Consider the following 25,882-nt stretch of genomic DNA (forward strand, 5'->3'; position numbering starts at 1 on the left):
GCTACCCTAAGCTGGACTAGCGCGGTCGCTTTCTGGTTTTGCCGATCCCGAAGCTGCACTACTGTTTGCCCCGGGTGCCATAGTTTATTGCTCATTATTACCGCTTCTCTGACCGCTAAAAGCGGCAGAACCCCGTCGACCTCGCTGAGAAAATTGCGGAAATAGACGGATATAGACGGATATAGTTTTCAACAGTCCCCGGAACAATGAGTCTGCATCTGTATAAATATTTACCGCCTTGTTGACCGCTCATAATAGCGGCAGAACCTCATGCCATCTTGTAAGCCAATGCGGCGACTCCGCCAAGTACCTCGTGCACCTTACCGAATTGGGTGGTTCCTCTATACAAAGCTTATTGTTAGTGCTTCACCTTTAACACACCGGCCTTTATCAAGTATTCCCGTCTTTGCGTTTACGCTTTTTGTCTACCCAAAGGTCACACCAAAGCTTTTGACAATCATGCGATATCGGTCAGAGAATGACGGACCCATCCTCACTGTGGTCAGATGGATGGGTGGACTGTTACACTGTACACCGGTATACTACTGACTATTGCAATTAAATCCGTATCGTTGCCGCAATAATGCCACACCAGCCTGTGGAGAATACAATTTTTGGGCTTACTATAAGTAGGGGCAGCCTTTCTGTGTCTTTATTCACCCGTGGTGTTGGTACGCGATCGTGGCCGCTCCCCCTTGATGCAAGGCACGCAATAAGAATGCAGGTGGAATGCAGGCTCTACAGCTACGCGTGGGAGCAAAACACCTCTCAAAATTACTGTTGAATTAGATCTCTAACATTTACAACCAATCTCGACACTAACAGCCCTCCAGCCTACAGCAACGGATGTGGTTCTGCCTCCGTGTAGGATGGCATCAAACCAGGACATGGCGTCTATTGCTATAGGCGCTCTAGGCATTCTACTCATTTCAAGCTGTACTGTTCCCGCACTACTCGGAATAATCCGGCGATTTTTGCATGTTAAAGAAAGACCCCCGATTCAATTGCCCGGAGCACATCCTTTCGACAGACCTGGCTATGAGGATAAGGACGGAGAGGCCAGTGATGAGGCGTTGAAAGGTTTTTCAGATCTTTGGAAGAGACTAGGAATAGCCATTCTTTCAGTCACTGGGCTTGGGATATCGCTGGCACAGGCCATCCTGTCCATAACAAAGGGCCAACATGTCTTGATTGTTCCCTTCTGCCTGCAGATGGGGAGCTGGGTGAGTCCGACAGCTAAATGTTTGTTCTGACTCTAACCAACTCTAACGGAAAACCCGAATATAGGGAGTTCTATCTGTACAAACGATTGGTTTCTTCATTGAACCGGCACCTACCAAGCGGTACATGCTAGGAGTATATGGTTTCGGGGCTAGCTTACTCGCCGCCATAATTCCCTGCTTAGAGATTGGCTTGTTCTGGAATACTGGGTATCGCCTAGATGCCGTGTCGGTGGGGTTAGCGATAAGTCAATTTGGAATATCCTTATTTAGGGCTACACTCTGTCTTCTACTTCCCCGCCGCCCGAACGTGTACCATGATGGCCAAATTGTCGACCGAGAGCGTACTGTGAGTGCTATGGAACGGTTCACATTCAGCTGGGTCAACGATCTCTTGGACCATGCGGTCGCCAATGAAGGTCTGGAGATCGATGATCTCCCCAAGATGGGGTTTGATACACGCTCGGAAACTCTTCATGCACATCTTGATCGTACGCGTGGTTCGCGAGCACTCTGGCGGTCCCTCGTGGTGGCACACCAAAGGTCACTCATCCTTCAGTCATCGCTTAGCATGATTATCTGTGTGTTAAGTTTCGGTCCGCAAGCAGCGATGTACGGTATATTGAAATCGCTCGAGAATCGCTATTTCAATCCTGACAAGAACCCAAAGGATGTTGATGAGGCATGGGCCTGGGTGTTCGGGCTGGGAACCGTTCTCATCATCTCGTCCAGCATCGAATCGTGGCTTTGGTGGATCATATATGCAAAGCTTTGGATCCCTATTTACGAAGGTCTTTCAGCGCTCGTGTTCGCCAAGTCAATGAGGTGTAAGGATGTCAAGCAGCTTGTATCGTTAGACGAAAAGGAAGGGGGTGACCACGATGCAGACGAACCGCAACAGGATGTTGTCAGCCAAAGCCCTATCAATCTTGCCTCGGTGGACTCCAAACGCATTGCAGATTTCGTCATGTTCAACTACTTGATTCCATCATCTGTCATCCGACTGTTTATAGGAGGTGTCTTCTTAGTCCACCTCATAGGATGGCCGAGTTTATTGGCCGGCGTCGCAACTGCTCTTCTTGTGGCTCCTATGAACGCCTATTTGACGAAGAACTACTCCATGGCACAAGAAGAATACATGAAGGCAAGCGATAAACGCATGGGAGCTGTAGGAGAGGTTCTTCATGGGATCCGGCAAATCAAATTTGCAGCATTGGAGCAGCAATGGCAGGATCGCATTAGCGAGAAGCGCCGCGTTGAATTAGGCCTCCTCTGGCAGGCCTCACTATATACTATTGGCATGGTGTCTGTGTGGATCATGGGACCTCTAATGCTGTCTGCCGTCTCATTGACAGTGTATACTCTGACTCGTGGTGAGCTTTCTGCTTCCGTTGCGTTTACGACTCTTTCCATATTCGGCTCCCTAGAATCAGCCATGGCAAGCTTGCCTGATTTACTTTCGAAGGGAATGGAGGCCAAAATTAGCGCGGATCGCATCGAACGATATCTGGGCTCATCCGAAAAGTCCCCCCATACCTCTGCTGTCGACAAAATTTCCTTCCACAATGCGACCATCGCCTGGCCTGGCGAAGAAGGGGCGGAATTCGACCAGCGCTTTCTGCTCCGAGACCTCACCCTGCAATTCCCTCCCAAGGGCCTCAGTGTAATATCTGGAAAGACTGGCTCTGGGAAAAGCCTACTTTTAGCTTCAATCTTAGGGGAGTGCGATGTCTTATCTGGGACCGTGGCAGTACCCCATGCTCCTTCCATAAACAGGACATATGATCAGCGAGCCACTCGCCATAACTGGATCATTGACTCAGCCATCGCATATGTTGCTCAGAACCCCTGGTTGGAGAACGCCACTATCAAGGACAATATCCTATTCGGCCTTCCGTACGATCGCTATCGTTACCGCAAAGTCATTTATGCCGCAGGCTTGAAAAAAGACATCGCGATGTTTCCAGATGCCGATCGGACGGATATTGGTGCAAACGGAATTAATTTGAGTGGTGGCCAGCGCTGGCGCATTTCATTTGCGCGTGCTCTGTACTCCCGTGCCGGAATCCTAGTTATGGATGATATATTCAGTGCACTTGACGCTGAGACTGGGCGCCACGTGTATGAGCATGCCCTTATCGGCAAGTTAGGCCATGGCAGGACCAGGATCCTGGTCACGCATCATCTTGGCTTGTGCCTGTCTCGGACTGACTACTGTGTTATCCTGTCGGACGGGCTTACGATTCATGCTGGGACAGTAGATGAATTGGCAGCCACTCAGAATTTGATAGATTTGTTGGGCGAATCTGCCAAGTCATCAAATGACCGCAATGCTGATGTAGTAGACGACGAACCTGTGACGCCGATAACACCGATGAAGCGCGTATCTACCGAGTCAGGCTTCTCAGTAGCAACAAGTGTCGCCGAGCCTCCAAGGAAGTTCACGGAAGACGAGAGGCGCGAGAAAGGAGCCGTGTCTCTGCAAGTGTACACAACATATATTACCAAGGGGAAATGCCTACGCTGGTGGACGATAACGTTTTTGGCTTATGTCGCATTTATGACGCTTTTAGTCGGGAGAGTAAGTGCTCATATCCTTCCAGTCATGGACCACAATTGACCGTTCTTAGTCCTGGTGGATAAGCGTTTGGACAGATTCGTCCACATCCTCATCCCAACCGGCCCATTCGAGTGCTGCCATCCAATCTCGAACAATAGATGTCAACAGACGTTTTGTCGACAAGGACTCCATGTTCTATCTTAGCATATATGTATGCTTTTCCGTAGCTGCATGTATCATTGGAACTTTGAGGACTTTGGCCCTTGCCCTTGCGTCTCTGGAGTCTTCCCAGCGACTCTTTGATGACCTATTAGCAGCTGTATTGCGCTCACCGCTGCGGTGGCTAGATACGGTGCCCCTTGGCCGGATACTCAATCGATTCACATCTGACATGTACATTCTTGACTGGAGGCTCGGCTATGATATTGGACACTTCGTGTTCAAGGCTCTGGAGCTGACTAGTATACTAGCAGCAGGAGTATTGGTATCCCCGATATTGTTGGTGCTTGCCTGTATCCTCCTGATCTTATGCTTTCGACTCTCCAAGATCTACCTCACGGGAATGCGTCAAATCAAACGACTCGAAAGTACCGCTAAAAGTCCTGTCCTGGAACGATTTGGGTCCAGTCTTTCCGGTCTGACCACGATTCGAGCTTTCAACAAAGCAGATATCTATTTGAAAGATATGTACGATCGCATCGATCGTCATGCTCAGGCGGCGTGGTATCTCTGGCTTTTAGACCGATGGCTATCATTTCGGATGAGTATTGCGGGAGCCGTGCTGGCCGGGATGACAGCAGCTCTGGTAGTGTACGTTCCCAGCATTTCTCCGGCACTGGCAGGTTTCGCCATGACATTTGCGCTACAATACAATTATGCCGTGTCGATGGGTCTGCGCTTCTATGCAAATGTGGAAACAGACATGAACGCTACTGAGCGGGTGTTGGAGTACTGCAACATTGAGCTGGAGGAGCAAGGGGGGCATAACCCGCCAGCGGCATGGCCCACGCGTGGAAAGGTCGAAGTTGAGGATCTGGTTGTGGGGTACGCCCCCGACCTGCCTCCTGTGATTGACGGGCTTAGTTTTACTATGGAGAACAATCAGCGAGTGGGCGTTGTTGGACGTACCGGGGCTGGAAAGTCATCGCTAACCCTGGCACTGTTCCGCTTCCTCGAGGCCCGACAAGGGCGCATTCTAATTGATGGGCTGGATATCTCGCAAATCAAGCTTGAAGCTTTACGCAGTCGTCTTGCCATCATTCCACAAGACCCAGTGCTCTTTTCGGGAACGCTGCGGTCTAATCTGGATCCATTCAACGAGTATAGTGATGTGGAACTTTACAACGCTCTAGAACGCGTACATCTGGTTTCGTTTGAGGATACACTGACCCTGGCGTCGCATTCGAGTAGCGAGCCACTGAGCGACAGCGGTACATTGCCGTCATCCGCAAACTCGAGTACGGAGCCGCTGAAAACAAGCAACTTTTTCGCGTCGCTGTCATCAGTCGTCTCTCAGGGAGGACTCAATCTCTCCCAAGGCCAACGGCAACTACTTTGCCTAGCGCGGGCCATAGTCTCCCAACCGAAGATCATGATCCTCGATGAGGCCACCTCCGCAGTGGATATGGAGACCGAAACTCTGATTCAGCGGTCCATTCGGGAAGAGTTTGGACGCAATGCTACCTCGCTCCTTGTCATTGCGCACCGCCTCAGCACAGTTGCGGATTTTGATCGAATCCTCGTGATGGACGCCGGAAAGGCCGTGGAGTTTGGCACACCGCAGGAGTTACTCGACATTGAAGGAGGTGTGTTTCGAAATCTGGTAGAGCACAGTGGAGAGCGAGCACATCTGGAGCGAGTCATCAAAAGAGAAGAGACAAGGTCTCGAAGCTCTTAGTTTGGTTTTGTTCAGCATAATTAGCGTTTGGGTGGCTGGTTTGTATTCTAATCGATATGTACAGTATGGGGTATCTTTCTTTTCCTGCTGAAGATACCTCTTTCACAACAACTTTCTAATCAGGTTATTTATCGACACAGAATGAATGTACTACTCGTTAACTTATAGAAGATGTTCTCCTAACGCGTAACGTATCATTAGTATTTACCGAACCATACCGCATGTATGAAGAGCAACCACTACTACCCATCCGGTTAGCGTCCTCGAAACACATTGGAAACTGTCGCAGCGCTGGACTTTAAAAGCACCGGCGGACCTGCTCTTTTCATGGGATTTCGACTTGCCTTTCCTACTCCGTTATAGCGGCATTCTCTCTCCGATCATCTCCCCCCCATCGTCACTATCATCATCTCTCGCCTCCCAGTACAGGAACCCATTCAATTCATACACACTCACATGGGATCGGACTTGCTACGGTCGCCGACTAGTCAAGACAACAGCACGGAGAAAGCCACGCGGTCTTCCTCATCACCGCCACTCCCCGTGGTGACCCCCGCTGCTGCTGCTGCTGCTGCTGCTTCTACCGCCGCCGCTCAAGTGGACCCTGAAGATGACTGGGCTGGTCTCTGCGACCGCCAGGAACGTCGACGACGACAGAACCGGCTGAACCAGCGAGCATACCGTGAGATACCTCCACCACATACTCATCCACGATCAATCCAAACTAATCCCGATAACCACAGGGAAGCGAAAACAAGCCGAACGCAACAGCAACATCAACAATGCCCTGGTCACACGGTCATCTTCCTCATACCCACCACCAGCACTAGGCCCCAACACCAAGCATGAGCAAACCAGCCCACCATCATCATCAACATCCTCCTCCCCCTCCTCCCAAACCCTCATCACCCGCCGCACCCTAACCAGCGAAGTCTCCAAACCGGAAAACATCCGGCGAATATTCGAACACTTCGCACGGGTCGCCTACGAGAGCTACTTCCGCGGCTCCCCATCCGCGGACCACCTCCTGACGCTCAGCAAACTAAACGTCTTCCGCGCCTTCATGACCAACATGACAGTCCTCGGCTTCGGCAATTCCACCACGTGGTGTGACGACGACGACGCCCTCTCCCTCTTCAACACCCTCCCGCCCGAGGCAATCCAGGAAAAGCGACTACCTGTGAGTCTCCGTCCGACGAAGATCCAAATGCAGGTGCCGCATCACCCGTGGTTGGATTTCTTCCCGTTGCCGCGCCTCCGGGATAATTTGTGCCTCATGATTGATCGGTTCGATGATGATGAGCTTTGTCATGATGTTATGGGGTTCTGGGATAATGCGTCCGATACGTGTAGTTTGTTGGTGTGGGGGGAGCCGTCGGATCCGGCGAATTGGGAGGTCACGGAGCAGTTTTTGAGAAAGTGGCCGTGGGTGTTGAGGGGGTGTCCTGAGTTGTTGAAGAGTACGAATCGGTGGAGGCAGAAGAGGGGGGAGAAGATGATTATTAGGTATTTGTAGGTGATGATGTGATGAGTAAGTAGATTGAATATATCTAATGGGTTATGATCTTCCCTTCCTTTTCCCATACTGTCCAAACTGTGAGTGAGTATATATGCATGAGTGCAGTGATGATCCTTAACTTTTCTACCCCCCATACTATAGCAACTGATGTAGCACAACATATAGTATATAATACATACGTATACAGACACATACATATAATAAGAATAGGCATAAACATGAACATAAGCACTCAATCTAACAACAACAACAACGCATACTTACATCATCACTCTCTACACCACCAACTCCTATGCCATCCCTCCCCTCCGGAGATACGATCTCCACCGTCCGGAGAACCAAGGCGCAAGGCAGACGCTAATGCACCCTGCTGACACGCTTAATTACTGATTCCCTGGATCGTGGAGAATCATTGTCCAATAAGAAGACCCAGATTGACTGATCTGCTTGGCAAGGCGGTACATTTGTCAGCGTTGAAGGAGGGGTGTTTTGTCAGGGTTTGTTATTTCGGTACGGGTACGAGGTATATGTGTGTATTGTTGCCTGAGGCATATATGGGGGTTGTTGGTGCTATGGATGGTTGATTACTGGTCTAGCTAGCTTTCTGCATGTAATTGTCAACTCTTCGCTTTACGTTGTAAGTACTCTAATGAATTGTATTAATAATAGTGTTGAGGGTGCTGCGATGACACTGCCCAATGCTAATTAATGATTCTACTAAACGTCAACGTCAACGTCACATCCACGGGGCTGAATGGCCAGCATTCTTCCCATAAAGGTATCAGCACCCTCGATCACAAGGATCAGATCAGATCACATTCTCTCGCTCCACCTTTTCCACCATCTTGCACAGTGCATCGGCGACTCCGTACGAGAAGGCATAGCCGCCTCCGCCAAATCCATAGGCTGAGAGGATGTACCGGTTTTCGTGCTGCTCTGAGTCTAAGCGGAAGCCACCCTTCCTCGAGGGCCGGATGCCGACGATGTAGCTGAGGGTGTCTTCGGGTGGGTTCTCGGGAACGACTTCGGGTGCAAGACGGTGTGCGCGTGCGATCTCATCTCGGGCGATTTCCATGTCTGGTTCGGAGGATCTGTTATAGAGTTAGTATTCGTTGTCCCCAAAGGTGTAGCCTACTGCTTAGGTGCTCCTGATCAGGCCTTACAGGTTGTCAGCTTGTTTGACGCCTCCCAAAATGACACCATGTGACATGGGTCGAGGGATCACGTAGGTGTATTCTTGGCCGTTCCGGAAGTACATTGTGCGACAGTTTTCCGTCTTGTAGAACACGTTCTGCCCCCGTTCCGGGAAGCACTGGTCATCTTGGACATCCTTGAGGGTCTGACTTCCGATTCCGCTGGCGTTGATGAATATACTTGACTCGGGGAACATGTGATAGAGGTCTTCTAGAGACTCTACCCGCTTGCGAATGAACTGGCCGCCCAGAGCAGTGATCTTCTTGCCCAGATACGGCATGTGGATGGTGGGGTCGGTGACGAGAGTCTCGTACGACCATCCACAGCTGAATTCTGATGGATATTCACCCGGTTGCAAGTCACGCCACTAGGTCTTGTGTTAACTCCCGAGCTGTGTCTATCACTGCTTATGCGGGCTGTCTTACCTTGGCAGCCAGAGTCCTTCCCCATGCCGACGAATTTTCAGCGGGGGGTCGTTCGACATACTCCAGGGCATCGACAATACTGACTCCAGATTCGGGTTCTTCTTGTGCCATTTTCAGCAGGTGGCGATGACTGATGGCTTGAAGATATCGCCATTCCGAACAAATTCCGCCCGCTGGATGCCATGCCGCCCCAGCCCATGCGGATGCATAGCGGAAATCTTGATCACCAGGTAGATACTCCGCGACCAAGATGACTGGAAAGCCATCCTGTAGAAGCTGTCGCGCTGCGGCACAGCCAATAATGCCCGCACCCAGAATGATGATCGGGCGTTGTGCGAAGGGCACGTTGGGTGTATCGGCCGGATAGTGCTGAAGTTCGCCCATCTTTTCTAGAAAGATTCTGTATCCCGCTACCCATTAAAAGTGGGGTTAGCAGGGGATTTAAAGGATGTTTAGGGGAAAGGGAAGAACGGTTCAGGAAGGAAGGAGGAACGGTTCAAGAAGGAAAGAAGAATGGAACAGTAGTATGGGAGGCAAATAATGCAAGAGCCCATAGAAAGGGATGCCGAGTTTATACCACGGCGGCGACATCGGAGGCCTTCAAATTATATTCTTGCTAGCCTCCCAACACGATACGATTTCATGACCCTCCAGGGATATAGTCCGGACCGCTTTTGAGGCCATGAGAGCGATCATGAGCCAGTAGCGAGGAAAAAGTGTAGTGGGATGGGGGTCTTTTCGGATCGAAGCGCCCAGAAGCCAGATCCGCCAGGCGGTTGGAGCCGACTAGCGGGTCGAGCCGCTGCTGGTAAGAACCCGATCTCTCCTTCTTATTTGGCGCTGCCTTACTGATGCTCCTCCTCCCCGGTTATCTTTACTTTCTCCAGTGCAGTCAATCCGTCGAGGACTCGTCAGCTCCAAGCCTCATCTGCAGCCCTCATAGGTCCTGGGTGGATGGCGCCATGCCCGACACGGCTGGATGGGGCGGCCCTTTCCGACACGCAAATACTATATTCGCAAACTGATCCGCGGAAGACCATTTGGGGATAGATGTCGACGTGTCATGTCATCGAATCGGTATTCAAATCCGGCCGCCGGGTAAACAATCCGGTCCACGAGGTTGACAGGATGATACTATGCGAAAGCCTTCATTTATCGCAATAGAAGTTGGCAAGGAACAAGCCGCGCCCGATCATTGTGCAGCTTAATCACTTTGGAATGACTACTGCGCAAGAAGAATGACAATCACTGTCGAAGACATGGCCTGATGCATAAGTTTCAATGGTGTATGTTCATCCCGATGGGGAGTGGGACTTCAGCTGGGCATAGCAATCTTGTTTGCAGCGTGATTGCCTTGTCTCGTCCACTCGCAAGCTGCGGGGCTTGAATTCTCACAGGAACAATGAAAACTCCCTCGTATACGTATAAACAAAGTGGATCGGTCAGACAGTGCAGGATACACGCGTCCGCTCAACACTCAGCCACCTCATCCCTGTCGTAGTCCAGCTGATGATTGGAAAGTCTTTGAGGTCATCGGCGTCACCGAGTGTGCCACCCCGATTGAGTTTAGGAAGCCCGAACCGCAGCGACATCATGAAGGTCCCAACCTATGTCGGGATACTTGCGTACAGGGTACATCGAGCTGTGGATGCTGAAAATGAAGCTAACTGTTTATGAGTACCGTTTTTGGAAGGCCAAAACTGAGGGGGGTAAGTCAGTGGAGCACTCTTCCAGGAAAGCAAATCGGTTTCTGAAGGTTAAGTGGAATTGCCCAGGATTGACGAGGCAGCCAGACATGGAAACGAGTGACAGGCCACTGAAGCAGCAGGGTCAGTAGGTGGATGGCCCAATTCGGAGCCGAGAGTGCTTTGCCTGTCTGCCTGCTTGCTTGCTCGCTTGTCTGCATTGCGCTGGGAGGATCCAGTTTGAGAAGGCTTCACGGTTTAGCGGGCATGATAAAGCAAGATGTCGCTTTCGGGAGTTGTTGTTGGTCACGTTACTGGACATCCTTGCAACTTGTGCATTATAATGCAGGATATTATTGGTTTTATCCTTAGATCCGGGAGATGTCATCTCCGGGACAAAGGTCTCACAAATAGCATGTAGTCAAGCGAGCTGAAATCGGTATACTCTGATCTGTACGGCACTGCAGACAAGACAAGACGAATATACTCTGCAGTAGAGTCGCAATAGACTGTGGCTATGCCTAGCAAGAGACAACAAACAGCTCAAAAACCATCACATAACCTCCTCAGCAACTGGATCAATCTACCACCAAAATCAACAAATATGCCCGCTCATATAGTGGTACCCATACTAGTATGACAAGTTCGTTATACTAGCACTAAACTAGCATGAAATTGAAGATGGAAGTGAAATGTCATAATCCATACTACCGGATTTGCCAAGGACCCACAGGACAAAATAAATAGCCACCACGCTAACTATTAGTTGATACTATACACATCCACATTATACACAGTCAACTACTTACGGACTAGCACTGTCTTCTCCGAATTCACAAAAGTTTACTCACTCAACGATTCGAATAGATTCACAGAAAAATCATGGCGACATATCTATAGGACTCCTCTGCATGATCGCAATCCGTGTATGGACAACAGCAGATATCCTAGATAGAGGCCATTACCTCATGCCCTGTCTTATAAAATGTAAAGAGCGAAGAAACAGATAGGACGAATGAGGACCGTGTGGGATAAGTCTGTCCCTATAAGAAGACGGGCTATTTCCTGACCCATCTGCATTCCTCCGCTGATCCGGTCCCTTTCTGAGCCCCGACATCGGCTATTATTCTCTTAATAACTATGCCGATGAATGGGTCCAATTGGTCCATTGGTCCAAGTTCGATTGGTCGGAGAAGCTTAGGTTTATGCTTACGGTACACTATTCAAATTTCAAAGATCAAAAGTGGTTTGTCAGGATGGTGACAGCCTCATAGCCATCCTGGAGGATATCATGGATTCCATATGTATGTACGCTATATAACACTCTATTCACATAACATCATCATATATTGACACGGGCCCGGCAGTTCACAGAGCGGACTTCTCCCACACAATCTCCTTGCCATTAAGTCCCTCCACAGCGGGGATCTGAGCCCGCAAAGCCTGTCCGTAATCTCCGGCATTCGGCGTACGCAACAAGGTGTGAATGTGGAACTTCTTGGGCTCCTCGTTGTTGAGGAAGACACCGGAGTGGTGGTCGAACTCGACCAGAACCACGGGGCTCTGCAGACGGTAGTAGAAGGGATCGCTGTCGCCGTATCCGCCAATCCAGCAGAAGTACGTCTCCGACTCGTATTGGCGGATCTGATCCAGCTTCATCTGACGAGCCCGAGCAGGGAGGTACAACAGGTATTGCTCGAAAATACCGTACATGAATTTCTTCTGTTCCTCGGTGAATCCCTCGACGGTAATACCCTCGTTAGGGACGACGCGGTTGTCCCGGTAAGCTCCGCACAGGTGGCGCTGGTCATCGCGGTTCCAGCGGCCTGGGGGCATGGCGGGGTCGTGCATCTGTTCGAATACTCGGGCCTTTCGCTGGAGGTCAGGGGTGAGGGATTGCATCAGTCGGAGACCGATTTCTTCTTCGATCTGCATGATACGAGTACCCGAGTACGGGCCATCGTCAATCTCGTTGGGCTCGGCGCCGGTGAACCACGGGGAGGCGACGATCTGGTTCTTGTACAGGAAGATATTGAGGCAAAGGTGGTGGCCATAGAAGGACCAGCCCCATGGCCGAGTGGTCGAGGGACGACCGAAAAGGACAAAGTTGTAGGAGAACTCGTTCATCACCTTGGGAGATTCCACCAGCTCGCCGAGGAAGTGGTTGATGCGCATGGCCTTGACGGCCTTGTCGTAGCCCTCGGGCGACAGGGTGGTCTTCAGGACGTTCATGATGGCATCGCGCAGCTTGTTGTCAATCTCGTCGAGGCGCAGACCCTTGTGGGCCAAAAGGAATTCGGGGTTTGACCAGGTCCTCCATTCGGGGGAGTCAATGTGGTAGGACAGCGCCTGGCGCTGCTTGTCGTCGGCAAGGGACAGGACGTTCTGGACGGATTCAACAATGTCGCCAACGGGCACATCTTCATCTTGGAGCGTGAACAAGCCGGGGCGAACATTTCCTTTGGCAATTGATTAGCATTGGCCCTTCGAAGCGGCGGTGCGGGGTGAATGTATCGGAGAAAAAGAACCTACCATCGGTGGTTACACCCTTGAAGGGTTCCTGCAGCAGATCAACCCAGTGCATATACAGCGCATGCAGCCACGGAGGGTTCTTCAGCGTCTTGAAATCATGGGCGTATTCGTGAGCATCCTGATTGCGCATCACCTGGAAGCGCTTCAGACTCAGGTCGGGCAAGTATTGACGGTACTCGCCCGTAGGCTTTTGCAATTCAGCGGCGGAGTGGGACATGATGGGCGGATTGCAACAAGGCAGAAGGCGGATGAGCCAGTGTTGCAGGGAGAGGAAAGAACGGGGAGATTGAGAAAAAGAGAGAGACAATGAGGGGGAGGGGTAATAGGAAGCAGGCAGCGACGCGTAGTTATTATAGCTGAACGTGTAGTGAGACTGAGATCGGCATATGCTTTCCGTACTTCTTGGGATTCTTTTCCCCGTGGCGTCACTCCCCACGCTCTCTCCACACGAATCCCCACCGTGGGTGGTGGAGAGCGGCTGTTTTCTTATCCGCAACTGCTTTCCTCCACACTTTGCCTCGCCATTGCCGGTCTTCCCTCTTTACTCACATCTACTATATGGGCGATCAATGCGAACGGTCATCGATTTTATACCCGTCGGATATACTAGACGTGCTCTGCAGAGTGATAATGTTCTATCTACTATCTAAAACCACATTGTCCCTCATTCTCAGACCGTACATCAGCCCACCCTCCCGGATATCCCGACGGCTCTGCATAACTCCGTCTGTCCGTTGGTCCATCTACCCCGAACCACCTATACCCTCATCCCACGCCAGATGCGCCCTCAATTCCCCCAGTACCCCACTAGATTCCCCCGGATATTCAAAGCGCGCTAAGACGTGCTGGTCGGGACGGACTAGAATTGCCTGGCCCTCCGCTAATCTCGTCAGCGCCATCCACTTTTCGCCACCTCCGGCCTGAAAGTCAAAGTTGGCCCCCCTGGTCATCATCTCGAGTTTTAGCCCACGACACTTGCCGGGGAGTTGCCGTTTCACTTCTTCGAGGATCTTTCCCCAATGATCGGCTGATCTTATGTCCACAATGAGTGTGAAGGCGTCAAATGCACACAAATCTAGCGTGGAGAACTGTTTCAGTTTTAGCTCCTCGGGAAGAAACTCAGATACATAGGAACAATCAATGGGGGGGAGCCGTATCTGGTCTGGGGTCAATAACTCGATCCACGCGTGCGGTAAGCGGGCTCCAGGAATGCAAACGGGTTCATATGTTGAGGCACAGTCTGGGCGCTTGTGGTTACCGTAGACATAGCCCACATGAAGACCAAGGTTGTCAAAGTGCTCACGCTGGCCTTCAATGCCTTTGTTTATCTCCTTCATCATTTGTGTATCTTCAATGTTGCGATATAGGTTCTGCCTCGCAACTTGAACATCAGGATCGGTAGTGCCGAGCGCTTTCAAGAGACCAAATATCTGTTTGCCGTTCTTGACGCTCTGCTCAGCGTTATCACAGGCAACTGGCCGCCGATCAGCTTCATAGCTGTCCAGAAGCTTGTCGCCACCCCATCCATGATGCACTGCTGCGAGCTTGTATGCGAGGTTATGGACATCCCCTAGACCGCTGTTCAGTCCCAATCCCCCAGTAGGTGGGAAAGAATGCGCAGCATCTCCGGCTCTGAGCGACTGTGTTAGCACGTACCAAATGGAGACTGGAATGCGATACTACTGACAGCAATACACGGTTTGCTCGGTACGCAAGGGCGACTTTCCTACTCAATATCCACGGTCGATAACTCAATACGTCGTATGGGATCTTTGCACCAATAGCTGCGTCAACAACTTTGCGACAATTGACTGGGTGCTTTTCAGCCTACACAGAGTTGGTTTGTGGCTGCTTTTTGAATAAACAAGCAATCAAGGAGACTCACATCGAAATTACAGATCAAGACTTGGTTCCCTCCCAGGTCGTACCCAATAATGAAACCGGATACTTCTGGGTCCATCACCCAGTGTAACATGCCGACTCGCTCTTTGACCACAGGGTGCAGGTCAGCATTGATGTGGATAGTCATCATGGTCTCATCTAAGTCGTGGTCAGCCTCAAAGTATTGAATGGGTCAGCTGTACCACATACAAGAGTCCTCGCCCTCGCTCTCTATTCCCAGACATCTCCGGACCGCACTCTTTGCTCCGTCGCATGCCACAAGATGGCTGCATTTCACAGTATATTCTTGTTGTGTTGCGCGATCTTCGATGGTGGCTAAGACATAATCACCGCGCTTTATCCTATCAGTAACAGCTCTAGATTAGTTTCACGATCCACCATGAATCTTACATCAGTCAGTCTAACGAAGGAATGATTCTTGCGTATCTCCACCAGATTGTTCTTGGATAACCGCTTAGCCACCAGCTCCTCAAATTCTGGCTGTGGGATGTTATGAATCATCTATCTCTAGCATGAGCATGTATCTCGGGTTGTGAGGTCTTCATATAGTTGTCATACCGTGGGTGTGCTTTCGAGAACTGCGGGATCCATGCGCTCATACGGAAGCCTCCCGACCTGCCTGCCACTCAAACTTGTAATAAAATTGACCCAGAACGCCTCTCCGCGTTTGGTACCAATGCTGCGAATCTCGTTCACATCCAGGCCGTATTGCCGACATAGTTCAAGTGTCCTGGGCGATAGTGCATGTGCTTTTGGCACCTGCAGTCTGGTGGGGTAACGTTCACATAGAAGCGATCGGACTAAAAGACAAGTATAAGACAGTCAGCAATTCTATCCAGAACGGGACTCTCTGATATTGTCGAGCAGTGGTCCCATACCTCCAAGTTGGGCAAGCAAATACGCAAGGAGTAAGCCACATGGGCCGGCCCCAACGATCAGAATGGGCACATGGTCGTCGCAGTGGACTTCCTCCTTGATGGGCGACATGCTGTTTGTTGCACTTGCAAGATGTCTGTCTGTCTATAGGTCTAATACTGGGTGTCCGTCTATTCTGATCAGCCGCACCTTTTTATACTAGTTCGTCGCGAGACTGTGCAAGTGGGAAAGGCTATAGTTATCACTACGTGAGATCGACCTGTTTGTTGTCCTTCGCGGCTGACTCGCGCGCCTTGCATTCCCCCACTCCAATCAGAGTGGGAAAATTGCGGAGAATCCGGCCCTCTATGCCGGGATGCGTCTCTTACTCTTCCATCTCTCATGCTTCCATCCTTCTCATTTTGATATGCTTTGGACTTCAACATCGCCTTGTTGACAACATTATCGTCTGCCTTTCATCATCCTTGAGTCCGCCAAGTAACACCCCATTCTTCCCCACTTGAGCGTCCCCACCACCCGCTTCTCTACCACTTGATGGAAGATTCAGTCTGACTCCTGACAAATGGAGTCACTGTGTTTGGTCATGGCGACCGATACCCAGCCATTCCCCAGGTTCCGGTCGGATCTGGAGCTGTTTGTCGTGGGGAATCCGCTAGCCATGCGACGAGACTGAAGCTGTTCAGGGCGGCATCCAGTATAGTCAGCGTGAGGGCCAGTACTTCCCCCGTACTCCCACGAGCACTTTCTTGTGTCACCATGAAGCAGTGACGGTGAGATTCCAAACATATTCCATATCGAAAGCCTTATAGGGAATTGATGAGCTCCCAACTTCATTTCAACTGATACCGTACAGACTGTTAACTCTGCGGGGTAACTTACCGCAACAGAGTACCATACCGTAACCACATGGGCCAACGACACGCTAGTCCAAGTCCGGTTAACCGCAACGGCGAGAGTGGCACGTGACCTCCACGCGCCCATCCGAGAACCCCGCGCGCATCCCATGATTCATCGACCAGCGAGTCCGATGCTATGATTGGCACTTTCGCTTGCCAACGCTCTAGAACTCTCGCACATCTTGGTCTAATTGTCAGTTACCTATCGAACCAGCTGTACCCTATCAAATTTATTCCCAACTGTTCTGTTGAGATCCCAACAATTGGCAATACACCTCTCCTACCCCGGCGATACTGCACCGGAGTAACTCTCCCAAATTGATTAGCTCAGACCCGTTTTGGTTTCTCCGGCATAGGCCTAGTCTAGTCTGGGTGGAACACCGAACATCATCATTCTTCGCTCACTGGTTTTCCTCTTAAAACATTTTCTTTTTTTCGCGAAGCTTCTTTGCCGGTGAAGCTGGATTATTGCGACATTTTATCTGGCAAGCTGCGGTAACACCTCCTCCTTTGAGCCACGGATTAAGGGAAACCTACCTCCCTCAGGCGGAGAACCCCTGCGAAAGAACAAACAGACGGTTCTTATTGCTCTGCCTCTTCCCCGGCCTTTTTTTTTTGTTCCCTTTTAACGCGCTTTGCTGCTGCCGTTGTTTTTGCTGTCCGCCCCAAGAAACTCCGCCTGTTGCCTCAACGTCACTGGCAATTAAATCCCCCGCGGTCATGAGTTGAGATCAACACATATCATCTCATCTAATCCTCTCCCCTTTCGATTTTCTTCTTCTATACTCTGCTCTTGATTCCCTGTTGTGCACCACTATCTAGCATTAGTGTCAAATTACAGACGCAAGTCATGGCGCGCAGATTTATGATCCCGTGGTTGTACGACCTCGGAGTGTGGATTTTCACTCTCTGTCTGGACATCTTCTTCCGCGAGGTCTACTCGCGCGGCGCATGGCGGATTCCCAAACGCGGCCCTGTCATCATCGTCGCCGCCCCTCATGCAAATCAGTTTGTAGATTCCATTCTGTTGATGCGCATCTTGAAACACTATGCCGGTCGCAGAACCTCGTTTTTGATCGCAGAGAAGTCCATGCGCGAGCCGTACATCGGCACCATGGCCGGGTGCATGGGCGCCCTGCCCGTCGTGCGATCGATGGACCATGTCAAACCCGCCAAGGGTGAAATTTACCTCCCCGATCCTGACAACGATCCGACCCTGGTCCGTGGCAGGGGAACCGACTTCACTTCCGATCAGTTTATGGTGGGCGGCGCCATCATTCTCCCGCGTGTGGGCAAAACGAGTCCGGAACAACAGGCAATTGAGGAGATCTTAGGACCCGAGGAAATTCGTCTGCGGAAACCATTTAAGAAGTTCGAGAAGGATCATCCCCTTTACGAGCCATTGCGCAAGGGTACCCCATTCAAGGCTGCTCCTCACATCGATCAGAGCAAGATGTTCGCCTCCGTGTATTCCGAGCTCGTCGCAGGTGGTTGTATCGGTATCTTCCCGGAAGGCGGAAGTCATGATCGTCCCAGTCTGTTGCCCTTGAAAGCCGGTGTCGCCATTATCGCCCTCGGAACGCTCGCGCAGGATCCCAACTGCGGTCTCTCCATTATCCCATGCGGCATGAACTACTTCCATCCGAACAAGTTCCGTTCTCGTGCCGTTGTTGAATTCGGTAACCCTGTGCAAGTTCACCCGGATCAGATTGAGGCTTTCAAGGCTGGTGGAAACTCGAAGCGGAATGCTGTGGGATCTCTGTTGGAGACAATCACGGAAGCACTCACTGCAGTAACCCAGCAAGCGCCCGACCACGAGACCCTGATGGTCATCCAAGCCACCCGACGACTGTATAAGCCCTTGCGAATGAAGCTCCCTCTGCCCGTTGTGATCGAACTGAACCGCCGACTTCTCAAAGGCTACACCCAATTCAAAGATGAACCCAAGGTGCTCCAGTTGAAGAAGGCCATCTCCGACTATAACCGCCGTCTCCGGGCCCTCGGAATTCGGGATCATCAGGTTGAATGGGGTGACGTGACGCATCGGCCGTGGTGGCTTGTCTTTGGTACCTTGTTATACCGCGTGGGAGAGTTGCTTACGCTTGCGATCGGAACCTTGCCATCGGTGGCACTTTTCTGGCCTGTCTTCGTGACGGCCAAGGTTGTTTCGGTCAAGAAGCAGCGCAAGGCCCTTGCCGGTTCCGTGGTCAAGCTCGAGGGTCGCGACGTCGTTGGAACGTGGAAGATCCTGGTCGCCATGGGATTGGCACCAGCCCTCTATACCTGGTATACTGTAATTGTGACTATCTGGCTCCATTACTGCCGCCATGACGGATACTACGCGTCTGTAGCGCCGTGGTGGCTGAACGCCAGGACTTACATCTCCGACTCGATCCCCCTTGCGCTTTTCTCGATCTTCTTCTTTGGCCTCATGATCTCTGTCTCATTCGCGGGTCTCCGTATCGGCGAAATTGGTATCGACGTTCTGAAATCCTTACCTCCTCTTCTCCGGGCCCTCGACCCAAGATCCGCCAATTCGCTCGCCAAACTCCGCGCTGAACGCCAGGCCCTTTCCGCACGAGTAGTCGACGTAATCGACACCTTCGCCCCCGAGATCTTCCCTGACTTCGAATCGGAGAAGCTCATCTCACACGAACACCCCGAGGACGACACCTACCAATCCCGTCTCAAGAGCATGCCCCCCAGCGAGCCCGAAAGTCGCAACCGCAGCAAAGACCGAACCAGCCGGAGCCGATCCCGAAGCGCGGGATTCCTGTACGACACACTCCTCAAGCCCCTCTCCATCAAATCCAAGGACGATCTTGGAGAAGTCAACCGCCGGATTCATGTCTCGATGCAAGAGCGTGGTCGTCAACGTGTCCGGAACGAAATCGACCCCGACGAAGATGTGGTTTCGCTTGACGGTTCCACCAGCGCTCACAGCGGGGACATCGCGGTAGAGGAGGTGAAGAAGACGAAATAGTTGTCTTGGCTTTCAGCCGAGGATGGACGGAGAACTACCACCTCTCGCAACCTATGAACCCATCAATCATCAGCACAAACCAACAAAATCTCTTTTCACGTCCATGTTAGTTCACTCTCTGTCGGGCTTCTTCTTTGAGCGGGGTTTCCGTAGCATGGCGTAGGCCTTATTATTCGGCGTTTTGCGAAAGCATGTTCTGTTCTTGTCTTTCTTGTCATCATGTCTGTTTTTTTCACCGCTTGTTCCCAACATGATTCAAAACCCCCCCTACTTTGGCCCTTTATTCTATCCCTCGGACCTAGGGCGATGCCAAATCAATAATGAACTGAATTCCTTTCTCATTTTTCACCTAACTCCCCCCCTTTATCCCTTAGAATAATCCGGGACGGTAAATAGTTTTTGTCAGTATTCGCACCCACTCCCAATAAAACCAGCTGAAAGGGTAACTAATTGTTATCCTGAGATGAAACAACCGCAGTCATAAAAGAAAAAGAGAAGGAGGAGTTGTTGAAGATTCAGCGGGAAGAAAAACTCCTCAAGTAAACTAAACCAACTAACTAGTAAAATAGATGATGATGATAATCAACACCAAATTCAGTGGAATAATCCTGGTCCGTCCGTGAGAATAACTCCGAGGTCCGAGAAAACGGCGCGTGCACGTGCGGGGCAGGCAGTAAGTACGTAACTAGTAGTAGTTATTTAGTAGGGAGGAAGAAGGGATGGATGGATGTTGGACGCGGGGTTCGTCGGGTAATGGGTGGGTGGTGGCGGTGAAGGCGAAAGGATCATCGGGTGTCTAACCATCTATCTACTAAGTTCTGTCTGTCATGATTTCGTTACCTCTGGGGCAATAATGACTGACTGACTAAGGTATCTACAAAGTTAACTGACTATCCATCGTGGTGGTTTTGGAAATTTTCTTCATCGATCCGGGGGCGAGTGGCGAGGGAAGTTGTTGTTGTTGATCATTCATACTTTTGTTGTTCACATGCTACTAACTACTCTTTGCACTGTGCTATGCTATACTACTATACTGCAAATATAGTTTGGAAAGAAGATATATTCAGTAAGATGATGTATTCGTGTCTATCGAGGTGCTGTCTGTCTACACCCGTCGCTTATGGGATACTAGTCTATGCGCTGATGTATATGCTGCGAATGCTCATTAGTAGTAAATCATCAGGTTGCGGGTATCATGTCAGGTCGTGTATATGAGATGATGAGGATGCTTGCGGCAGAGATAGATGATGAAGATGTCGTGTCATCCGCTTAATGGGCTGTCAACAGTCCTAAAGGGTGATCATGAGTGACTCGGGACAGGTGGGAGGAGTGAGAGGTCTTAACAAGCACGCTTCTCCAGAAGCAAGCCTCCGGAGGGCGTCTTGGTGCTGAAGCCATCGTCGCGGCTGAAGATCTTCTCGCCACGCAGCCAAGTCTCGCGGACCAGTCCACGAAGCTTGCGGCCCTGGTAGGGTGAGCACTTGTTGCGGAAGAGCATGGTGCTGGGCTCGACGACCCATTCTGCGGTGTCGTCGAAGACACAGATGTCGGCGTCGTGGCCGGGGACAAGGTCACCCTTCTGGTGCTGTAGGCCAACCTGGACGGCAGTGTTGGTGCAGCAGAGTCGTACAACGTCCTGCAGAGCCTGTTGGGTCGTGGTTTCGTCTGCTGCCTTCAGGGCCTTGCGACGGCTAAGCTCCGTCCACAGGATGGGAAGGCCGAGGCCAACTGATGAGATACCGCCCCAGGCGGAAAGGAAGCTACCCTCATTGTCAACTTGAGTGCTGTCGCCGTCTGATGGGCAGCAGCCGGGGACGTGGGATGGCAGGAGCTTAAGATCAGGGGTGCAGGGGGAGTGGTCCGAGACAACCGTCTGGATCACACCATCTTCCGCATGGCGCTCCAACTCATCCCACAGCGCGTCCTGGTTCGACTGGGAACGGATGGGTGGGCAACACTTGTGGCGGGTGTCTCCATCCTGGATCTCCTCAGCCGCCAAGGACAGGTAGTGGAAGCAGGTTTCCGCAGTGATAGGAACGCCATCAGCGCGGGCTTTGCGCAACAGAGGGATAGCTTCCATGGCAGACAGATGAACAATGTGAAGAGGGAGTTTGGGGGCCACCTGAGACAGGTTAATGATCTCCTCTACGGCACAGGTCTCAAACGCCGACGGACGGGATGCGAGGAAAGTCGAGTAGGCCTCTGCGGGACCTTCGAGAGCCTGGTCCTTCTCCTCAGAATCAGTGGAGGGCGGCAGCATCTCGGCGTGGAACATGAGGGTCGTGGGCTCATCCGCTAGCTCAGCCATGGCCTTACGGATGTCTTCGGAAGACACGGCAGGGAATTCGTCGACCTAGAGCCATATGTCAGCACACCTACATCCTCTAGAAAGAGACAACTGAGACTTACCCCACTGTCAATGAGGAAGCCCTTGAAACCACGGACACCCTCTTGGACGAGGGCCTTCAAGTCACCGGCATTGCCGGGGATGATGCCGCCATAGAAGCCAACATCAACCCAGCACTTCCCTTGGGCAGCACGGAGTTTCTCCTTGAAGTTGGCCACCGTGGTGGTAGGAGGAATTGCATTCAGGGGCATGTCGATGACCGTGGTCACACCGCCAAAGGCAGCCGCCTGGGTACCGGTATAGAAGCCCTCCCATTCGGTGCGGCCCGGCTCGTTCAGGTGGACATGGGCGTCAACCAGACCGGGGAGCAGAACGTGGGGGGAATAATCAGTATAGGGGGTGCCAGCAGGGAAATCAGAAGCCGGGATCACCGAATCAAAGACGGCCGTGATCTTGCCGGTAGTGCGAGAGATGACAATGGTGGCTGATGTCAAACGGCCGGAGATGACGGCGCGCGACGAGGCGATCACGGCAATGGATGGGATTTGAGAAGCCTCCATGGTGAGGGTGATCGATTGGAAGGATTGCGCGCTAAGAGAGGCCAAAGATGCAAAGAACGATGAAGCTGCAGAGCAATCAAAGCCAGGATGGGCGGACAAAAAGTTAAAGAAGCAAAGACGAGATAAGCGATAGACTGATGCGGAAAGGCTCCACCGGCGTCAAAAGGCAAGGGATGAATTGACTTGATAAGGATGAAGAAGGCGAGAGGACGAATTGCTGGCTGCGATAAGGGCTTTAAATGTTTGAGAAGATAAGCCGCCATTGTTCCCTGGAGACCCACGGCGATCGAACCAAATAATCCCATCGAGTAACAAAAACTGGCTCCACCCCCTTTGACGGATCCACCGGCTTGCCATCCAAGCGTCTTTTTCTTTTTCTTTTTCTCTTTCTCGCCCATTCTTTCTTCACGCCTGACCTGTTTGTCTGCAAGTGCCTGCCCCGGTAACTATCCTTATCACCATATCGATAACCGGAGGTTATATTTGTCCACCTCTTCTTCCTTCCCCCCAAACGGGAGGATGCCTTTTCCACTGGACAACCCCTTCGTCTGTACACCCTCATTGTTGCCATTTCGGGACGTATTCCCTCGTGGGGAAAGTGAAGAGAATTTCCGGCTTATCTTCTGGGCCAGTCAGAACCATGGGTCGGGCTATCGGGCGCCTCCGGCATCCGCCATCGGACCTCTCCTGCTGCAATGCAAGTGATTGCCTCCTCACCGCTGTTACTCGATCAAATCTCCAATTCCGGCCCGTTTAGGCAATTCCTTTACTCGATCAAAATTCTAGCGGAACAAAGGTCATGAGGCCTTGTGAAATTCACCCACCCTGATTGTCTCACGCACCCTCGCTTCGGCTGGACGGTTATCGCTGTTCACCTTAGCCGAGTTATCAGACCTGCCTACCTACCGTAGTCTCCAACTTCTGCTCGTTTTCTGTCCCGCTAGCAGCGAGTTCAGCGAACAAAGTCAATTGCATGCTTTGCTTCGCTTACACGCCTGTCATTGACTGTGATCACCGTGCCAAGGATCGGGGATTTTCGGGGACTCCCGGGTCCGGTCGAACCCTGCAATTGTCGATGGCCAAGTCAATTAGTTCTTTCAGACCTGTCTCGTCTCAGAGGGGCTGCATCTATAGACCGGTTTTCCCGTGCCTTGTCTATGTTTAGTTGAACAAAACACGTGGTGATGTAGAACGTCAACAGGCTGCAAAAGAAGTGAGGACTGATCCCCGTAGACTGGAATGTTGTGGCAAGAGAGGCAAGAGGCAAGAGGCAAGAGGCAAGTGAAATGTGAGAAAGTGTAATTAGTTAGGTGCAGAGCCCCTGGCGCTGTGGGGAGCTGACTAAGGCCCATGTGCCCGTGGGGTGTTCCTCTCTGCTGGCCTCAGGCCTCTTCTCCTCCAGACTCCATCCCCGCCTTTGCTTAATCCCCAGTTGCTATTGACCTGGATGAGTAGACATGTCGGCAGTACCTACGTACTCGTCCGATATATGATCAGCTTTCATTCTGTCTGTTAAGCAATTTGACTTCTTCAGTATGGATGGCTACAAACAATCATGGTAAACTTTTTGACACCTCCGGCTGATCTGAGCGATCTGTTCATGATGATGAAATGAGACAGTAATGACCTTTAGCCATCATATTGCGGTATGTGTGTGCCTTGTCAGGTCTGACTGCAGTAGTCGTCAACGTCATCACATGTATCCATACCATACGTACCTGTCTCGCGGCCTTCACCCATGTGAACTACAACCCGTCTTCATGCACTCCTGGAGTCTTGGTCAGCTGTGCGTGTGACACACCCTTTGTGGTTAGTAAGTTCGCCAGGTATGCAAGTTTATTATAATTGCTCTCGGCAGGCAGGTCTATGCGCCAGACTACGTACATACCTGCCGAGAGACCTGCCTACAATAGTAGCAGTAACGGACCCTGTAAATACTTGGCAGAGACTGTTTGCTTCGTTTGTACTGGTCACTGATAAGCAGCACATCACCTGATGAAGTAATACTTCTATAGCTGCACTGACCCGAGTGGCAATCCACGCATGTCTGTCTAGTGTCTCGAGGTTGTGAGCACCCCTGAGTTATGTTTCACTGCTGCCATCGACCTCACTCAGTGTCAAACAGGCGCTAGGCTCCGACTCGGAAGTCCCAAGTGCGCTGGGGCCACACTTTCTTTTCACTGTGCCTCGGCAAGCCGATCCTCGGCCCGTTGCTTCCCGCACCCACCTGTGGGATTAATAAAGTAACAAAGGTACCATGTACGTGTTGGTGGACACCTGCTGTCGAAAACAGCTCGTGCTGGTCGACGTCCGTCTATCCACCCTTCTGGGTATATTCAGGGGCGTGTTCAACTCGCAACAGAGGTCTGCGTGAACCAATAACAGCCTCCGCTGAACCTGCAGTGTAGGGCAAATTCGGTGGCTTGATTTCCAGGCCCGTCTCTTTTTCCTAGTCTTCACCGGTTAGCAAATACCCGAAATCGTATCCTGTTGGTGTTGTTGGCCCTCCGGGGGTATTTCCGTTTTTGATGTATTGGGGTGACTTGGAGGAGGGGAGCTGGTTACCTAGTTGGGAGCTTTCTACGCCCGTAACACGGCTCTACTTAACTATCCCCACCAGTGTTCTGGTGACAGCGGAACTTGTCAGTCGTCAGCATGTCTCATCTGGGTCATAGCACGGTGTGATTGCTCGAGAGGACTTCCACGTATAGTGCATAAATTGTAAATGCACCCTGGCCTTTCTACAGTCGGGCCACGAAGAAAGCGCAAGAGCGGAGGATTATCGCCCGAATCACCCTATGAGGATGGAGGAGGTGAAAACTGCTCCAAGACATCTCCTCCATGGCCCGTCAAGTTTTCCAGAAACGTTCGAGGGGTAATCCTCGGAAGTTGATATATAAGAATAACCAACCTGAGGAATTCTTCCGATGAAGATGATCGACCTGGTGGTGGAACTGGACTCCGCCCAAGCTCGTGGAAGATACCGGATTGCGTATGGTTGACGAGCTCCGGTCGTCGAGATTGCCCGCTTGTGTACCTCGGAGCATATACGCCATTTACATGACCATCTGCTACGCCTGCAACTGGTTCGGAGAGAACTCCGGACCAGGTCTATCAGGGAGCTTGGCCATGAGATTCAATGAACAGAAACGCCAATGACTGAATCAAGCAATAGGACCTTCCCGGTCGGCGGTTACTCGCGAGCTGCCTAATCGGGTAAGCATCGTCTACTTGCCCCCTTCTCTCTCTCTCTCTTCATCATTCACTCTTTATCGGCTAGGCTCGC

General features: G+C 51.4%; 6 protein-coding genes across 6 annotated transcripts; 3 read left to right on the top strand and 3 right to left on the bottom strand.

Moving 5' to 3' along the window:
- Positions 1 to 887: 887 nt before the first annotated feature.
- Positions 888 to 5,677, top strand: BO85DRAFT_375181 (putative ABC bile acid transporter; the record flags this gene model as incomplete). The annotated part of the gene is made up of 3 exons (XM_025656157.1): positions 888 to 1,223; positions 1,288 to 3,801; positions 3,851 to 5,677. 3 exons carry the CDS (start codon positions 888 to 890, stop codon positions 5,675 to 5,677), a joined length of 4,677 nt encoding a protein of 1,558 aa, XP_025513965.1.
- A 362-nt stretch (positions 5,678 to 6,039) lies between these two features.
- On the top strand, positions 6,040 to 7,355 carry BO85DRAFT_450692 (DUF3425 domain-containing protein). Its single transcript, XM_025660438.1, has 2 exons — positions 6,040 to 6,359; positions 6,421 to 7,355. The coding sequence occupies exons 1-2, from the start codon at positions 6,134 to 6,136 to the stop codon at positions 7,191 to 7,193; spliced, it is 999 nt and encodes a 332-aa protein (XP_025513966.1). The 5' UTR covers positions 6,040 to 6,133; the 3' UTR covers positions 7,194 to 7,355.
- Positions 7,356 to 8,004: 649 nt separating this feature from the next.
- Positions 8,005 to 9,199, bottom strand: BO85DRAFT_439756 (FAD-dependent oxidoreductase; the record flags this gene model as incomplete). The annotated part of the gene is made up of 3 exons (XM_025658728.1): positions 8,005 to 8,287; positions 8,360 to 8,757; positions 8,816 to 9,199. The coding sequence occupies 3 exons, from the start codon at positions 9,197 to 9,199 to the stop codon at positions 8,005 to 8,007; spliced, it is 1,065 nt and encodes a 354-aa protein (XP_025513967.1).
- A 2,546-nt stretch (positions 9,200 to 11,745) lies between these two features.
- Positions 11,746 to 13,313, bottom strand: BO85DRAFT_423815 (DUF3500 domain-containing protein). Its single transcript, XM_025658021.1, has 2 exons — positions 13,033 to 13,313; positions 11,746 to 12,959 (listed from the first exon to the last, which is right to left on the bottom strand). Exons 1-2 carry the CDS (start codon positions 13,247 to 13,249, stop codon positions 11,869 to 11,871), a joined length of 1,308 nt encoding a protein of 435 aa, XP_025513968.1. The 5' UTR covers positions 13,250 to 13,313; the 3' UTR covers positions 11,746 to 11,868.
- Positions 13,314 to 13,728: 415 nt separating this feature from the next.
- Positions 13,729 to 16,039, bottom strand: BO85DRAFT_57156 (3-propionate hydroxylase). The gene is made up of 7 exons (XM_025665496.1): positions 15,813 to 16,039; positions 15,493 to 15,734; positions 15,325 to 15,435; positions 15,124 to 15,268; positions 14,918 to 15,072; positions 14,720 to 14,859; positions 13,729 to 14,664 (listed from the first exon to the last, which is right to left on the bottom strand). The coding sequence occupies exons 1-7, from the start codon at positions 15,919 to 15,921 to the stop codon at positions 13,776 to 13,778; spliced, it is 1,791 nt and encodes a 596-aa protein (XP_025513969.1). The 5' UTR covers positions 15,922 to 16,039; the 3' UTR covers positions 13,729 to 13,775.
- Positions 16,040 to 17,556: 1,517 nt separating this feature from the next.
- BO85DRAFT_375313 (putative glycerol-3-phosphate acyltransferase Sct1) lies at positions 17,557 to 25,755 on the top strand (the record flags this gene model as incomplete). Its single annotated transcript, XM_025656165.1, has 3 exons — positions 17,557 to 19,423; positions 21,037 to 21,157; positions 25,641 to 25,755. 3 exons carry the CDS (start codon positions 17,557 to 17,559, stop codon positions 25,753 to 25,755), a joined length of 2,103 nt encoding a protein of 700 aa, XP_025513970.1.
- Positions 25,756 to 25,882: the final 127 nt, after the last annotated feature.

The sequence above is a fragment of the Aspergillus piperis genome (assembly GCF_003184755.1).
Source record: "Aspergillus piperis CBS 112811 unplaced genomic scaffold BO85scaffold_13, whole genome shotgun sequence".
In the NCBI taxonomy this organism is placed as follows: Eukaryota; Fungi; Ascomycota; class Eurotiomycetes; order Eurotiales; family Aspergillaceae; genus Aspergillus; species Aspergillus piperis.

Excerpts from the sequence above, each read along its gene's own strand:
- BO85DRAFT_450692 (XM_025660438.1), top strand. The coding sequence starts at position 6,134 with ATGGGATCGGACTTGCTACGGTCGCCGACTAGTCAAGACAACAGCACG. Across the intron at positions 6,360-6,420 it reads GCTGAACCAGCGAGCATACC|GGAAGCGAAAACAAGCCGAA; the intron begins GTGAGATACCTC and ends CGATAACCACAG.
- BO85DRAFT_423815 (XM_025658021.1), bottom strand. The coding sequence starts at position 13,249 with ATGTCCCACTCCGCCGCTGAATTGCAAAAGCCTACGGGCGAGTACCGT. Across the intron at positions 12,960-13,032 it reads CAAGGGTGTAACCACCGATG|GAAATGTTCGCCCCGGCTTG; the intron begins GTAGGTTCTTTT and ends CAATTGCCAAAG.
- BO85DRAFT_57156 (XM_025665496.1), bottom strand. The coding sequence starts at position 15,921 with ATGTCGCCCATCAAGGAGGAAGTCCACTGCGACGACCATGTGCCCATT. Across the intron at positions 15,735-15,812 it reads TTTGCTTGCCCAACTTGGAG|TCCGATCGCTTCTATGTGAA; the intron begins GTATGGGACCAC and ends CTTGTCTTTTAG. Across the intron at positions 14,860-14,917 it reads TCTTGATCTGTAATTTCGAT|GCTGAAAAGCACCCAGTCAA; the intron begins GTGAGTCTCCTT and ends AACTCTGTGTAG.